We start from the raw sequence: 18,790 nt of genomic DNA, 5'->3' as shown, positions 1-18,790 counted from the left end.
TATGGCTGGGTTGGGTATGGTTGGGTTGGGTATGGCTGGGTTGGGTATGGTTGGGCTGGGTTGGGTATGGTTGGGCTGGGTTGGGTATGGTTGGGTTGCATTTAGTTTAGATTGTATTATATTTTTTTGGGCTGGGCACAATTTGTAATGTACTGGCAACTCTGATGTGATTGTTCCGTTTCTAAATGTTTTCCGTTTCATGCCTGAACCTGGTGGTTGTATGTTTTAGTCTACCCCTGCCCTCTCTTCAGTGTGCGGTTCAGAAAACCCCTGTTTGGAGAGACGGGTCACACCATCATGACACTGCTAGTGGTAAGAATCACAGCTTCACTTCTGCTGTATTACTCATTCAGTCACCACGTACAGATCTGGGATCAGGCAGTCACCACGTACAGATCTGGGATCAGGCAGTCACCACGTACAGATCTGGGATCAGGCAGTCACCACGTACAGATCTGGGACCAGGCAAACAGAGTTTAAATAGTCTGGTCACCACGTACAGATCTGGGACCAGGCTAACAGAGTTTAAATAGTCTGGTCACCACGTACAGATCTGGGACCAGGCAAACAGAGTTTAAATAGTCTGGTCACCACGTACAGATCTGGGACCAGGCAAACAGAGTTTAAATAGTCTGGTCACCACGTACAGATCTGGGACCAGGCTAACAGAGTTTAAATAGTCTGGTCACCACGTACAGATCTGGGACCAGGCTAACAGAGTTTTTAATGTAATATAATGTTATTACTTTACTCTACAGGACTTCTGTAACTACCAGTACACGTTGACCATAATAATAATAATAATATGCCATTTAGCAGACGCTTTTATCCAAAGCGACTTACAGTCATGCGTGCATACATTTTTTTTTTTTTGTGTATGGGTGGTCCCGGGGATCGAACCCACTACCTTGGCGTTACAAGTGCCGTGCTCTACCAGCTGAGCTACAGAGGACCATGGTTAGGGCTGTGGCGGTTATTGTCATGCAAAAGACTGCCGGTCTCACGGTAATTGACCGTTAATTACCATAAACACATTTTGCATCTCCAGGCCTCCAGGCATACAGGCCTCCAGGCATACAGGCCTCCAGGCATACAGGCCTCCAGGCATACAGGCCTCCAGGCCTCCAGGCATACAGGCCTCCAGGCCTCCAGGCATACAGGCCTCCATGCATACAGGCCTCCAGGCCTCCAGGCATACAGGCCTCCAGGCCTCCAGGCATACAGGCCTCCAGGTCTCCAGGCCTCCAGGTCTCCAGGCCTCCAGGCCTCCAGGCATACAGGCCTCCAGGCCTCCAGGCATACAGGCCTCCAGGCCTCCAGGCATACAGGCCTCCAGGTCTCCAGGCCTCCAGGTCTCCAGGCATACAGGCCTCCAGGCATACAGGCCTCCAGGCATACAGGCCTCCAGGCATACAGGCCTCCAGGCATACAGGCCTCCAGGCCTCCAGGCATACAGGCCTCCAGGCCTCCAGGCATACAGGCCTCCAGGCCTCCAGGCATACAGGCCTCCAGGCATACAGGCCTCCAGGCCTCCAGGCATACAAGCCGCTGATGTGCACATTTGGAACATCTACATTTAAAAAAAGTATAATACATTAATTGAATGTACACCATCACAATAAACAATGCAAATAGTCCGGGTAGCCATTTGATTAGCTGTTCAGGAGTCTTATGGTTTGGGGGGTAGAAGCTGTTGAGAAGTCTTTTGGACCTAGATTTGGGGCTCCGGTACCGCTTGCCGTGCCGTAGCAGAGAGAACAGTCTATGACTAGGGTGGCTGGAGTCTTTGACAATTTTTAGAGCCTTCCTCTGACACCGCCTGGTATAGAGGCGGCAGGTAGCTTAGTGGTTAAGAGCGATGTGCCAGTAACCGAAAGGTCGCTGGTTCTAATCCCCGAGCCGACTAGGTGAAAAATCTGTCGATGTGCCCTTGAGCAAGGCACTTAACCCTAATTGCTCCTGTAAGTCGCTCTGGATAAGAGCGTCTGCTAAATGACTAAAATGTAAATGTAAAGGTCCTGGATGGCAGGAAGGTTGGCCCCACTGATGTACTGGCCATAGTGGTCCTGGATGGCAGGAAGGTTGGCCCCAGTGATGTACTGGCCATAGTGGTCCTGGATGGCAGGAAGGTTGGCCCCACTGATGTACTGGCCATAGTGGTCCTGGATGGCAGGAAGGTTGGCCCCACTGATGTACTGGCCATAGTGGTCCTGGATGGCAGGAAGGTTGGCCCCACTGATGTACTGGCCATAGTGGTCCTGGATGGCAGGAAGGTTGGCCCCAGTGATGTACTGGCCATAGTGGTCCTGGATGGCAGGAAGGTTGGCCCCAGTGATGTACTGGCCATAGTGGTCCTGGATGGCAGGAAGGTTGGCCCCAGTGATGTACTGGCCATAGTGGTCCTGGATGGAAGGAAGGTTGGCCCCAGTGATGTACTGGCCATAGTGGTCCTGGATGGCAGGAAGGTTGGCCCCAGTGATGTACTGGCCATAGTGGTCCTGGATGGCAGGAAGGTTGGCCCCAGTGATGTACTGGCCATAGTGGTCCTGGATGGAAGGAAGGTTGGCCCCAGTGATGTACTGGCCATAGTGGTCCTGGATGGCAGGAAGGTTGGCCCCACTGATGTACTGGCCATAGTGGTCCTGGATGGCAGGAAGGTTGGCCCCAGTGATGGACTGGCCATAGTGGTCCTGGATGGCAGGAAGGTTGGCCCCAGTGATGTACTGGCCATAGTGGTCCTGGATGGCAGGAAGGTTGGCCCCAGTGATGTACTGGCCATAGTGGTCCTGGATGGCAGGAAGGTTGGCCCCAGTGATGTACTGGCCATAGTGGTCCTGGATGGCAGGAAGGTTGGCCCCAGTGATGTACTGGCCATAGTGGTCCTGGATGGCAGGAAGGTTGGCCCCACTGATGTACTGGCCATAGTGGTCCTGGATGGCAGGAAGGTTGGCCCCAGTGATGTACTGGCCATAGTGGTCCTGGATGGCAGGAAGGTTGGCCCCAGTGATGTACTGGCCATAGTGGTCCTGGATGGCAGGAAGGTTGGCCCCAGTGATGTACTGGCCATAGTGGTCCTGGATGGCAGGAAGGTTGGCCCCAGTGATGTACTGGCCATAGTGGTCCTGGATGGCAGGAAGGTTGGCCCCAGTGATGTACTGGCCATAGTGGTCCTGGATGGCAGGAAGGTTGGCCCCAGTGATGTACTGGCCATAGTGGTCCTGGATGGCAGGAAGGTTGGCCCCAGTGATGTACTGGCCATAGTGGTCCTGGATGGCAGGAAGGTTGGCCCCAGTGATGTACTGGCCATAGTGGTCCTGGATGGCAGGAAGGTTGGCCCCACTGATGGACTGGCCATAGTGGTCCTGGATGGCAGGAAGGTTGGCCCCAGTGATGTACCCCACTGTTTTTATTTTATTTTATTTTTTAGCTTGGGCTCATAAGCCTATGAATATGCATAAACTCTAATATGCATATGGGTGTTTTGCATTAATCATCACCTTAGAAAGCGCTGTTCATTTCGTTGTTAGGCTTTTGAAACGACATCTACAATGACCATGTTTTACACTCAGTTTCAACCTGCTGTTTAACTTATTTTTCTTCAAATTGATGGATTTTAAAAGCAGATACTGTTTTGATAAGTGTTTGATGTGATTTTTTTTGATTGCATTTGCATTCATGTCAGAGTGGTCAGAGGGACAATAGAGCGCTGAGTTCCTACATTCGGACCTTATTGGTTGTTAGTGAGTTGGGTTCTACCAACGCATGTCCAGAGTCCATAAGAGGAGATCACCGTGACTCAACGGTCACGTGGAATTTTTACTGCGTTCATGATTGCCGGTGTGACGATAATGGTAATATGGTCACTGCAACAGCCCTACCCGTGGGGATTATTATTGTTTGACCCTGCTGGTCATCTATGAACATCTTGAAAAACCATCTGGCCTTCATGGCCATGTACTGTTATAATCTCCCCCCGGCACAGCCAGAAGGGGCCTGGCCACCCCTCAGAGCCTGGTTCCTCTCTACCCAGTACAGCCAGAAGGGGACTGGCCACCCCTCAGAGCCTGGTTCCTCTCTAGGTTTCTGTCTTTCTAGTGAGTTTTTCCAAGCCACCGTGCTTCTACATCTGCATTGCTTGCTGTTTGGGGTTTTAGGCTGGGTTTCTGTAGAGCACTTTGTGACATCTGCTGATGTAAAAAGGGCTTTATAAATACATTTGATTGGTTGATTAAAGGGTCTATAAAATGTAATGTACCTACAGGACTTCCGTAATTACCAGTACACGTTGCCCGTGGTGAAGGGCCTGGTGGTGGACATGGAGACGAGGAAGACCTGCATCAAGATCCCCGGCAACCGATACGACGAGGTGAGGCTCTCAACCAATCATATTGCTTCCTAGCGAGGGGTTCTGCCAATCACTAGGTCACCACGGTCCCAAACCAGAGACAACCAACCCTATGTAGTAGTCGGCCTGGAATCCACACTGAATATCGTTCCGTTTTCACTTCACTGATTCGGGTCTGGACCTGCCTTCAGTGATACTGGTTTAGTATAACCAATATGTTCTGTGTGGTACAGAAGACTTAACTTCCTGTAAGGTTTGGAAATGTTTATCTGCTTGGCTACTGCCACCCTAACAGATGGGAACCCAGTGATTGGACCGTTTGACAACAGACAGCATGAGAGCTTTCACACAGTCGGTGACTAAAACGCTCCAGATTCTCACTTTTATTTCTGCCATGTGAACGACAGGAGAAATGAGGAAGTCAGTCAGTCACATAGACCAAGATAACCAGGATTTCTCCATTATTGTATTTTCCTCAATCTACCTCATCAAAATGTTTCATCTAAAAAGAACTGGAACTGATTTGTGGAAACTTCAACCGTAAGGATTATGTTACCACATTGGTGTACTGAACAGATAACTTTGTCACAACTAGCGGCCTCCTGATCACAACTCTTCAGTGCCCGGGTTTCCCAAAAGCGTCGTTAAATCTACGAGCTGTTTCCCAAAATCATAGTTATTAACGTTGCACTTGAAAACACTCGTAATCTAAACGCCTACCTCAAGTCGCTCTGGATAAGAGCGGTCTGCTGAATGATGTAAATGTAAACAGAATCACATGGTTTATCAGTCTCTCTGTGACATCCGATAACTTCAGAGCAAAGGGTGACTACAAATATAAAGTTGCCTGTGTCTTTTGCAATTGTTACAAACAAGCGACGTGTATATATACAAATATGCTTCAAATGAAAACCGTGATGACTGCATCAAAATATAAACAGTAGGCTATAGGCCAATTTCAATCATATTGAAATTAAATCGAGTGTAGGCTTAACTGAATGACAACAGAGACCGAATACACTACCATTAAAATACCTGCTATGCTGATGGGGTAGCATTATGACACTACTATATAAACACCTGCTATATGATAAGGTAACTTTTATAATCACTATTATATACAGCGCATTCGGAAAGTATTCAGACCCCTTGACTTTTTCCACATTTTGTTACGTTACAGCCTTATTCTAAAATTGATCCAAAAAAATATATATATTGCGTCAATCTACACACAATACCCCATAATGACAAAGCAAAAACAGGTTTTTAAAAACTGAAATCACATTTACATAAGTATTCAGACCCTTTACTCAGTACTTTGCTGAAGCACCTTTGGCAGCGATTACAGCCTCGAGTCTTCTTGGGTATGATGCTACAAGCTTGGCACACCTGTATTTGGGGAGTTTCTCCCATTCTTCTCTGCAGATCCTCTCAAGCTCTGTCAGGTTGGATGGGGAGCGTCGCTGCACAGCTATTTTCAGGTCTCTCCAGAGATGTTCGATCGGATTCGTCCGGACTCTGGCTCTGTAGCCTAACGTGTGTACAATGTGTAAAATCTGTGATTTAGTGCATTATTATAGACTAAGCATTATAAACCAGGCCCAGGACTGTTGAAGTTACGGATTGGACCTTTAATGACACAACCACATTGTCTGCCCCAGCTGATGAAGGCTATTACCAAGTTATGAACAGACTATTACCCGGCTATGAACAAGTCTTTATATTCCCTGCAGCTGATGAAGGCCATGAACAAGTCCAATGAACACGTCCTGGCCATGGGGGCGTGTTTTAACGAGCAGGCCGACTCCCACCTGGTGTGTGTTCAGAACGACGACGGAAACTACCACACCCAGGCCATCAGCATCCACCACCAACCACACACAGGCCATCAGCATCCACCACCAGCCACACACAGGCCATCAGCATCCACCACCAACCACACACAGGCCATCAGCATCCACCACCAACCACACACAGGCCATCAGCATCCACCACCAACCACACACAGGCCATCAGCATCCACCACCAACCACACACAGGCCATCAGCATCCACCACCAACCACACACAGGCCATCAGCATCCACCACCAACCACACACAGGCCATCAGCATCCACCACCAACCACACACAGGCCATCAGCATCCACCACCAACCACACACAGGCCATCAGCATCCACCACCAACCACACACAGGCCATCAGCATCCACCACCAACCAGACCCAGGCCATCAGCATCCACCACCAACCACACACAGGCCATCAGCATCCACCACCAACCACACACAGGCCATCAGCATCCACCACCAACCAGACCCAGGCCATCAGCATCCACCACCAACCACACCCAGGCCATCAGCATCCACCACCAACCAGACCCAGGCCATCAGCATCCACCACCAACCACACCCAGGCCATCAGCATCCACCACCAACCACACCCAGGCCATCAGCATCCACCACCAACCACACCCAGGCCATCAGCATCCACCACCAACCAGACCCAGGCCATCAGCATCCACCACCAACCAGACCCAGGCCATCAGCATCCACCACCAACCACACCCAGGCCATCAGCATCCACCACCAACCACACCCAGGCCATCAGCATCCACCACCAACCAGACCCAGGCCATCAGCATCCACCACCAACCAGACCCAGGCCATCAGCATCCACCACCAACCAGACCCAGGCCATCAGCATCCACCACCAACCAGACCCAGGCCATCAGCATCCACCACCAACCACACACAGGCCATCAGCATCCACCACCAACCACACACAGGCCATCAGCATCCACCACCAACCACACCCAGGCCATCAGCATCCACCACCAACCACACACAGGCCATCAGCATCCACCACCAACCACACACAGGCCATCAGCATCCACCACCAACCAGACCCAGGCCATCAGCATCCACCACCAACCAGACCCAGGCCATCAGCATCCACCACCAACCACACACAGGCCATCAGCATCCACCACCAACCACACACAGGCCATCAGCATCCACCACCAACCACACACAGGCCATCAGCATCCACCACCAACCACACCCAGGCCATCAGCATCCACCACCAACCACACACAGGCCATCAGCATCCACCACCAACCACGCAGAGGCCATCAGCATCCACCACCAACCACACACAGGCCATCAGCATCCACCACCAACCACACCCAGGCCATCAGCATCCACCACCAACCACACCCAGGCCATCAGCATCCACCACCAACCACACCCAGGCCATCAGCATCCACCACCAACCACACACAGGCCATCAGCATCCACCACCAACCACACACAGGCCATCAGCATCCACCACCAACCACACACAGGCCATCAGCATCCACCACTAACCACACACAGGCCATCAGCATCCACCACCAACCAGACCCAGGCCATCAGCATCCACCACCAACCACACACAGGCCATCAGCATCCACCACCAACCACACACAGGCCATCAGCATCCACCACCAACCACACACAGGCCATCAGCATCCACCACCAACCAGACCCAGGCCATCAGCATCCACCACCAACCAGACCCAGGCCATCAGCATCCACCACCAACCACACACAGGCCATCAGCATCCACCACCAACCACACACAGGCCATCAGCATCCACCACCAACCAGACCCAGGCCATCAGCATCCACCACCAACCAGACCCAGGCCATCAGCATTCACCACCAACCACACCCAGGCCATCAGCATCCACCACCAACCACACACAGGCCATCAGCATCCACCACCAACCAGACCCAGGCCATCAGCATCCACCACCAACCAGACCCAGGCCATCAGCATCCACCACCAACCACACACAGGCCATCAGCATCCACCACCAACCAGACCCAGGCCATCAGCATCCACCACCAACCAGACCCAGGCCATCAGCATCCACCACCAACCACACACAGGCCATCAGCATTCACCACCAACCAGACCCAGGCCATCAGCATCCACCACCAACCACACACAGGCCATCAGCATCCACCACCAACCAGACCCAGGCCATCAGCATCCACCACCAACCAGACCCAGGCCATCAGCATCCACCACCAACCAGACCCAGGCCATCAGCATCCACCACCAACCAGACCCAGGCCATCAGCATCCACCACCAACCAGACCCAGGCCATCAGCATCCACCACCAACCACACACAGGCCATCAGCATCCACCACCAACCACACACAGGCCATCAGCATCCACCACCAACCACACACAGGCCATCAGCATCCACCACCAACCAGACCCAGGCCATCAGCATCCACCACCAACCAGACCATCAGCATCCACCACCAACCAGACCCAGGCCATCAGCATCCACCACCAACCAGACCCAGGCCATCAGCATCCACCACCAACCAGACCCAGGCCATCAGCATCCACCACCAACCACACACAGGCCATCAGCATCCACCACCAACCAGACCCAGGCCATCAGCATCCACCACCAACCAGACCCAGGCCATCAGCATCCACCACCAACCACACCCAGGCCATCAGCATCCACCACCAACCACACACAGGCCATCAGCATCCACCACCAACCACACAGAGGCCATCAGCATCCACCACCAACCACACACAGGCCATCAGCATCCACCACCAACCACACACAGGCCATCAGCATCCACCACCAACCACACACAGGCCATCAGCATCCACCACCAACCAGACCCAGGCCATCAGCATCCACCACCAACCAGACCCAGGCCATCAGCATCCACCACCAACCACGCAGAGGCCATCAGCATCCACCACCAACCAGACCCAGGCCATCAGCATCCACCACCAACCAGACCCAGGCCATCAGCATCCACCACCAACCACACCCAGGCCATCAGCATCCACCACCAACCAGACACAGGCCATCAGCATCCACCACCAACCACACACAGGCCATCAGCATCCACCACCAACCACACCCAGGCCATCAGCATCCACCACCAACCACACACAGGCCATCAGCATCCACCACCAACCACACCCAGGCCATCAGCATCCACCACCAACCACACACAGGCCATCAGCATCCACCACCAACCACACCCAGGCCATCAGCATCCACCACCAACCAGACCCAGGCCATCAGCATCCACCACCAACCACACACAGGCCATCAGCATCCACCACCAACCACACACAGGCCATCAGCATCCACCACCAACCACACACAGGCCATCAGCATCCACCACCAACCACACACAGGCCATCAGCATCCACCACTAACCACACACAGGCCATCAGCATCCACCACCAACCACACACAGGCCATCAGCATCCACCACCAACCACACACAGGCCATCAGCATCCACCACCAACCACACACAGGCCATCAGCATCCACCACCAACCAGACACAGGCCATCAGCATCCACCACCAACCACACACAGGCCATCAGCATCCACCACCAACCACACACAGGCCATCAGCATCCACCACCAACCACACCCAGGCCATCAGCATCCACCACCAACCACACCCAGGCCATCAGCATCCACCACCAACCACACCCAGGCCATCAGCATCCACCACCAACCACACACAGGCCATCAGCATCCACCACCAACCACACACAGGCCATCAGCATCCACCACCAACCACACACAGGCCATCAGCATCCACCACCAACCACACCCAGGCCATCAGCATCCACCACCAACCACACACAGGCCATCAGCATCCACCACCAACCACACACAGGCCATCAGCATCCACCACCAACCACACAGAGGTAGACACACAGGCCATCAGCATCCACCACCAACCACACCCAGGCCATCAGCATCCACCACCAACCACACACAGGCCATCAGCATCCACCACCAACCACACACAGGCCATCAGCATCCACCACCAACCACACACAGGCCATCAGCATCCACCACCAACCACACACAGGCCATCAGCATCCACCACCAACCACACACAGGCCATCAGCATCCACCACCAACCACACACAGGCCATCAGCATCCACCACCAACCAGACCCAGGCCATCAGCATCCACCACCAACCACACCCAGGCCATCAGCATCCACCACCAACCACACACAGGCCATCAGCATCCACCACCAACCAGACCCAGGCCATCAGCATCCACCACCAACCAGACCCAGGCCATCAGCATCCACCACCAACCACACACAGGCCATCAGCATCCACCACCAACCACACACAGGCCATCAGCATCCACCACCAACCACACACAGGCCATCAGCATCCACCACCAACCAGACCCAGGCCATCAGCATCCACCACCAACCACACAGAGGCCATCAGCATCCACCACCAACCACACACAGGCCATCAGCATCCACCACCAACCAGACCCAGGCCATCAGCATCCACCACCAACCACGCAGAGGCCATCAGCATCCACCACCAACCACACACAGGCCATCAGCATCCACCACCAACCACACACAGGCCATCAGCATCCACCACCAACCACACACAGGCCATCAGCATCCACCACCAACCAGACACAGGCCATCAGCATCCACCACCAACCACACACAGGCCATCAGCATCCACCACCAACCACACACAGGCCATCAGCATCCACCACCAACCACACCCAGGCCATCAGCATCCACCACCAACCACACCCAGGCCATCAGCATCCACCACCAACCACACCCAGGCCATCAGCATCCACCACCAACCACACACAGGCCATCAGCATCCACCACCAACCACACACAGGCCATCAGCATCCACCACCAACCACACCCAGGCCATCAGCATCCACCACCAACCACACCCAGGCCATCAGCATCCACCACCAACCACACACAGGCCATCAGCATCCACCACCAACCACACACAGGCCATCAGCATCCACCACCAACCACACAGAGGTAGACACACAGGCCATCAGCATCCACCACCAACCACACACAGGCCATCAGCATCCACCACCAACCACACACAGGCCATCAGCATCCACCACCAACCACACACAGGCCATCAGCATCCACCACCAACCACACACAGGCCATCAGCATCCACCACCAACCACACACAGGCCATCAGCATCCACCACCAACCACACACAGGCCATCAGCATCCACCACCAACCACACACAGGCCATCAGCATCCACCACCAACCAGACCCAGGCCATCAGCATCCACCACCAACCACGCAGAGGCCATCAGCATCCACCACCAACCACACAGAGGCCATCAGCATCCACCACCAACCAGACCCAGGCCATCAGCATCCACCACCAACCACACAGAGGTACACACAGACACAGGCCATCAGCATCCACCACCAACCACACAGAGGTACACACACACACAGGCCATCAGCATCCACCACCAACCACACACAGGCCATCAGCATTCACCACCAACCAGACCCAGGCCATCAGCATCCACCACCAACCAGACCCAGGCCATCAGCATCCACCACCAACCACACAGAGGCCATCAGCATCCACCACCAACCACACACAGGCCATCAGCATCCACCACCAACCAGACCCAGGCCATCAGCATCCACCACCAACCACGCAGAGGCCATCAGCATCCACCACCAACCACACACAGGCCATCAGCATCCACCACCAACCAGACCCAGGCCATCAGCATTCACCACCAACCACACACAGGCCATCAGCATTCACCACCAACCACACACAGGCCATCAGCATTCACCACCAACCACACACAGGCCATCAGCATCCACCACCAACCACGTAGAGGTAGACACACACAGACACAGGCCATCAGCATCCACCACCAACCACGCAAAGGCCATCAGCATCCACCACCAACCACACACAGGCCATCAGCATCCACCACCAACCACACACAGGCCATCAGCATCCACCACCAACCACACACAGGCCATCAGCATCCACCACCAACCACGTAGAGGTAGACACACACAGACCCAGGCCATCAGCATTCACCACCAACCACACACAGGCCATCAGCATCCACCACCAACCACACACAGGCCATCAGCATCCACCACCAACCACACACAGGCCATCAGCATCCACCACCAACCACACACAGGCCATCAGCATCCACCACCAACCACACACAGGCCATCAGCATTCACCACCAACCACACACAGGCCATCAGCATCCACCACCAACCACACACAGGCCATCAGCATCCACCACCAACCAGACCCAGGCCATCAGCATTCACCACCAACCACACACAGGCCATCAGCATCCACCACCAACCAGACCCAGGCCATCAGCATTCACCACCAACCACACACAGGCCATCAGCATCCACCACCAACCAGACCCAGGCCATCAGCATTCACCACCAACCACACACAGGCCATCAGCATCCACCACCAACCAGACCCAGGCCATCAGCATTCACCACCAACCACACACAGGCCATCAGCATCCACCACCAACCACACACAGGCCATCAGCATCCACCACCAACCACACACAGGCCATCAGCATCCACCACCAACCACACACAGGCCATCAGCATTCACCACCAACCACACACAGGCCATCAGCATTCACCACCAACCACGCAAAGGTAGACACACACACACACACACACACACAGACACAGACACAGACACACACACACACACACACACAACGTGGGGAGTCAAGTCATAGTCTGTCGACTGGACTAACAAAGCCATGGATGGAATCGCAGCCTTCAGATAGCTTACAATTGAATTTCTTTGTGATTAAATTCAATATTTCAAGTTTATTTCTTCCAGTGACCGGCGCCTGCTTCTTTGTGTTCAGTGGTTCTCTGAAGGCAGCCTCTGGATACTTGGCCAAGACCAGCATTGTGGAAGGTAACATCAACAATATCTCCAAATTAGAGACTGCATTTCAATTGAACTTTATTTATCGCCTCTGATTTGTTGCCATAGGACTACAGAGCTGATTCAAAATATCAACCAATCATCAAACTTTGATTATTTGAATCCGCTGTTTAGTGCTAGGGCAAAAAACAAAACGTGCACCCAGCGGGGGCCCCAGGACAGAGTTTGGGAAACCCCGTGTTAGGTAGTCTGCTGTCTACAGGTGTGTACGGTGTGATGGTGTTATATATATACACACACATCTGTTGTTCCCCCTGTAGATGGTGTGATGGTGCAGATCACAGCAGAGACCATGGATGCTCTACGGCAAGCCCTCAGGGACATGAAGGACTTTAGTATCACCTGTGGCCGGGCAGACCAGCAGGACACCCAGGAACATGTTCACATACAGTGGATAGATGACGATCACTCCTTTTTCAATAAGGGGTGAGGAAATGAATGATGAAAGGAGGAAGAAGGGAAACCTCTAAACTCCTAGTGTCTCCCTCCCTTAATATCCATCTATGAAAGATGTTTAGAAGACATTTAAAGTAGGTGTATTATTTAAAACTCCCCCCCCCTGTCCGTGATGTCACCCTCCTAAACAACACCTGGGTTCAGTCCGTGATGTCACCCTCCTAAACAACACCTGGGTTCAGTACGTGATGTCACCCTCCTAAACAACACCTGGGTTCAGTCCGTGATGTCACCCTCCTAAACAACACCTGGGTTCAGTCCGTGATGTCACCCTCCTAAACAACACCTGGGTTCAGTCCGTGATGTCACCCTCCTAAACAACACCTGGGTTCAGTCCGTGATGTCACCCTCCTAAACAACACCTGGGTTCAGTCTGTGATGTCACCCTCCTAAACAACACCTGGGTTCAGTCCGTGATGTCACCCTCCTAAACAACACCTGGGTTCAGTCCGTGATGTCACCCTCCTAAACAACACCTGGGTTCAGTCCGTGATGTCACCCTCCTAAACAACACCTGGGTTCAGTCCGTGATGTCACCCTCCTAAACAACACCTGGGTTCAGTCCGTGATGTCACCCTCCTAAACAACACCTGGGTTCAGTCTGTGATGTCACCCTCCTAAACAACACCTGGGTTCAGTCCGTGATGTCACCCTCCTAAACAACACCTGGGTTCAGTCCGTGATGTCACCCTCCTAAACAACACCTGGGTTCAGTCCGTGATGTCACCCTCCTAAACAACACCTGGGTTCAGTCCGTGATGTCACCCTCCTAAACAACACCTGGGTTCAGTCCGTGATGTCACCCTCCTAAACAACACCTGGGTTCAGTCCGTGATGTCACCCTCCTAAACAACACCTGGGTTCAGTCCGTGATGTCACCCTCCTAAACAACACCTGGGTTCAGTCCGTGATGTCACCCTCCTAAACAACACCTGGGTTCAGTCCGTGATGTCACCCTCCTAAACAACACCTGGGTTCAGTCCGTGATGTCACCCTCCTAAACAACACCTGGGTTCAGTCCGTGATGTCACCCTCCTAAACAACACCTGGGTTCAGTCCGTGATGTCACCCTCCTAAACAACACATGGGTTCAGTCCGTGATGTCACCCTCCTAAACAACACCTGGGTTCAGTCCGTGATGTCACCCTCCTAAACAACACCTGGGTTCAGTCCGTGATGTCACCCTCCTAAACAACACCTGGGTTCAGTCCGTGATGTCACCCTCCTAAACAACACCTGGGTTCAGTCCGTGATGTCACCCTCCTAAACAACACCTGGGTTCAGTCCGTGATGTCACCCTCCTAAACAACACCTGGGTTCAGTCCGTGATGTCACCCTCCTAAACAACACCTGGGTTCATTCTGAAACGGGGAGGCACTACCTGATCTTGTCCGATAAGAAATGTGCAATTAAATTTGTTTCAAAATGTTTTACAAAAAAAAAGGTGTGCCCTACTGAATACGACCCATTCTCATGTCTCCGCTCAAGACAAATCTGCAACGTTTATGATTTTTGCCCCTTTTAGGTCTTCTTCGTCCAGAGTGACGACCAGCCTAACGGTCTGAGCGACCCTGCTGACCACAGCCGCCTGACGGAGAACGTGGCGAGGGCATTCTGTGTGGCGCTGTGCCCGCACCTCAAACTGCTGAAGGACGATGGCATGGCTAAACTGGGCCTACGGGTCACCCTCGAGTCTGACCAGGTACGGACTCGGGTCATCACGGTCTGGCCACACCAGAAATTATTTGAATGGCAAATCAGAAATGGTTTTTTAAATCAAAAAATGTGCAGGGGCAGACATTGACCAGAAATGATCCCTGGCATTTCAAACACACCAGCCCGTTTTTTTCCTCAAGGCGTCCGCACCGGCCCATTTTATTTTTCTTGAGGCCTCATTATTAGCCAGATAATGATCATTTTTGCGTAAAGAAAACAAGTTAGACAGGCCCACTGGGCTAAAAATGGACCAGCCCATCTGGCATTTGGCCGAAATGCCAGTCCGCCCATGCAAATGTGTAATTTAGAATTAAGCTCAAAGTAAATTTAAAATCAGGTGTGTCAGTCAGTGCTAGGCTAAAACAAACAAGAATGGACTGAGAAACACTTGAATTAGAAAATAACTACCTGTCTCTGTGGGCCACCTAGCAGGTAGTAACGGCCAGCCACTCCCCTCACAGTACCTGGTTAGATAAAAGGATACATCAATAGTAACTACCTGTCGCTTCCCTGTCCCTCTTTTCTCCCAGGTGGGTTACCTAGCAGGTAGTAACGGCCAGCCACTCCCCTCACAGTACCTGGTTAGATAAAGGATAAATAGATAGATCAACAGTAACTACCTGTCGCTTCCCTGTCCCTCTTTTCTCCCAGGTGGGTTACCTAGCAGGTAGTAACGGCCAGCCTCTCCCAGGTGGGTTACCTAGCAGGTAGTAACGGCCAGCCTCTCCCAGGTGGGTTACCTAACAGGTAGTAACGGCCAGCCTCTCCCAGGTGGGTTACCTAGCAGGTAGTAACGGCCAGCCTCTCCCAGGTGGGTTACCTAGCAGGTAGTAACGGCCAGCCTCTCCCAGGTGGGTTACCTAGCAGGTAGTAACGGCCAGCCTCTCCCAGGTGGGTTACCTAGCAGGTAGTAACGGCCAGCCTCTCCCAGGTGGGTTACCTAGCAGGTAGTAACGGCCAGCCTCTCCCAGGTGGGTTACCTAGCAGGTAGTAACGGCCAGCCTCTCCCAGGTGGGTTACCTAGCAGGTAGTAACGGCCAGCCTCTCCCAGGTGGGTTACCTAGCAGGTAGTAACGGCCAGCCTCTCCCCTCCCATTACCTGAGTGACCTGGACAGTACTCTGATCCCGGTCATCCACAGAGGGGCAGGTCAACTCAGCGAGGGCCCCGTCGTCATGGAGCTGGTCTTCTACATCCTGGAAATCCTCTCCTAGAAGACGGACCAACACCCCAGACTGTGATCTCCTCGTTCTCGTTCCCGTCCTCTCTTTTGTCCTCCCATCCTGCCTCCTGTTCTTCCATCTCTTCAGAGAGAGGCTAAAGGCTGTGAGGGGCAGCTAGCTGATGTTGGTATCCCTTCACCAGACAGCTAGCGCCTCTCCAGTCCACCTATGAACCATGTCCACCCTGGCCCAGATCACATGAATCAGGAAATCTGGAGGAGCCTTCCTGTTCCACTCTGGTCAGTTTCTAAACGCAAAGGCGCAACGTCGCGAGACTAATCGGGAACGCTAGCGAAACAAACCAAGCAGGGGTTTGAGAAGTAAAATTCCTGAGTTGTGAATGTTCTCTAAATCTAAAAGGCCTAGATTCAAGCCAATGTCTTCAGTAGCTGAACATGTTATCGCTCCAACCTCGTGAAAGTGACAAACTGACACGTTTTCATTTTCTTCAAAAACTACTTTATATTGAAGGAGTCCCTTTGCTTTGACAGCCAGCACATGCAGTTTGGTCGTCTCGAGCCAATGACGTGTTTCTACGCATGAGCTTAGCTAGCCAAGTTGCCATGACCTAGGATTTCTATTGGAGAAGCAGTTTCTGCCGATCTTCATACTGTATTGTTTTTGCTGTGGTAGCTAGCCAACCAGAGGACAAAGCAGAAGCACTGCACTCTGGGAAACGTAGTCTCCGAAGGCCATGTTGTAGCATTGGCGCTTTGAGGACCCCAGGTAGAGGTGTCCAGAGCTCTGCCTGATGAGACTACACTTCTGTCTCTGCCGACAGGGACTTTACACAGTCTGGTGAGCTGGGAAGATTAAAAAAAACTCATAAGTGGAAGGAGTGAGAAAAGAGAGGGAGGAAACATTTGTCTGGTGATGCGGTTTCATTTGCATCCCGGTGCTCAGTGCCTGCAGTTTCAACTCTTCACAGTGGAAGGAGGAAAGAAGTAATTAAGGATGGACAGAAGGAAATAACTTTCCTCTGGTTTTCAGCCTGGCCTTTAGCCAATGATCACCAAATGCTTTACCTCCTGACATTGATGGACTACAGTTTTAGTTTTGCTTGTTATTTTGTTTAGGCGGGGCTGCAATTGGGCTCAACAGCGCCACTTCTGTAGCTTCCAGAGATCCAACACCAAGGATGTCTGTCACACTAGAACTGCTAAGCAGTTGGACCTAGTCGAGAAGGTACAATGTCTAAGACAGGTGGTGTGGGTGTTACTGATTTTACTGTCAGACTTTTAAATAGGTCAAAGATCCTGAACCATTTGACCATGGAGATCAACCAAGCTTTATACGGTCAAGCTTCTCGTCTTCTGAGAACCATGTCGTCAAGTGTCACCCTACTGTTCTAGACCGAGCGTAAGCTGATTAAAACAGGTTCCAATGCTTTACCAGAACATTCTAACAGGAAGTATAACAAACAGTCTCTGGCCTCCCATTGGCCACCGAGGGGACTGGTTGGAGTCTTGGGATGAGAGTTCAATCAAATGTTTTTATAAAGCCCTTTTTACATCAGCAGATGTCACAAAGTGCTATACAGAAACCCAGCCTAAAACCCCAAACATCAAGCAATGCAGATGTAGAAGCACTGATGCATTGTGGTCTGATCCTTCACCACCGACTGTTAACCCCAGCCTCATCCTTCATCATGGTTAACTAACCCCAGCCTCATCCTTCACCACCGTTAACTAACCCCAGTCTCATCCTTCACCACCGTTAACTAACCCCAGCCTCATCCTTCACCACCGTTAACTAACCCCAGCCTCATCCTTCACCACCGTTAACTAACCCCAGCCTCATCCTTCCACCGTAACTAACCCCAGCCTCATCCTGCCACCATTAACTAACCCCAGCCTCATCCTGCCACCATTAACTAACCCCAGCCTCATCCTTCACCACCATTAACTAACCCCAGCCTCATCCTTCACCACCATTAACTAACCCCAGCCTCATCCTGCCACCATTAACTAACCCCAGCCTCATCCTGCCACCATTAACTAACCCCAGCCTCATCCTGCCACCATTAACTAACCCCAGCATCATCCTTCACCACCATTAACTAACCCCAGCCTCATCCTTCACCACCATTAACTAACCCCAGCCTCATCCTGCCACCATTAACTAACCTCAGCCTCATCCTGCCACCATTAACTAACCCCAGCCTCATCCTTCACCACCATTAACTAACCCCAGCCTCATCC

At 52.5% G+C, this 18,790-nt stretch overlaps 1 protein-coding gene across 1 annotated transcript in view; it reads left to right on the top strand.

The window, feature by feature from the left end:
* Nucleotides 1-18,693, top strand: part of zfyve9a (zinc finger, FYVE domain containing 9a) — a 53,456-nt gene extending 34,763 nt beyond the window's left edge. The window contains exons 12-19 of the mRNA XM_084182821.1: nt 230-312; nt 4,262-4,366; nt 6,079-6,229; nt 13,085-13,165; nt 13,456-13,621; nt 15,096-15,126; nt 15,177-15,353; nt 16,419-18,693. Of these exons, the coding sequence (XP_084038947.1) occupies nt 230-312; nt 4,262-4,366; nt 6,079-6,229; nt 13,085-13,165; nt 13,456-13,621; nt 15,096-15,126; nt 15,177-15,353; nt 16,419-16,580 (956 nt within the window). The 3' untranslated portion in view covers nt 16,581-18,693. The remainder of the gene's footprint in view (nt 1-229; nt 313-4,261; nt 4,367-6,078; nt 6,230-13,084; nt 13,166-13,455; nt 13,622-15,095; nt 15,127-15,176; nt 15,354-16,418) is intronic.
* The last annotated feature ends 97 nt before the right edge of the window (nt 18,694-18,790 follow it).

This window comes from Coregonus lavaretus, assembly GCF_964263955.1.
Source record: "Coregonus lavaretus genome assembly, chromosome: 19".
Taxonomy (NCBI): domain Eukaryota; kingdom Metazoa; phylum Chordata; class Actinopteri; order Salmoniformes; family Salmonidae; genus Coregonus; species Coregonus lavaretus.
The sequence above is the reverse complement of the archived record's forward strand: the minus strand, read 5'-3'. Positions and strand labels throughout refer to the sequence as shown.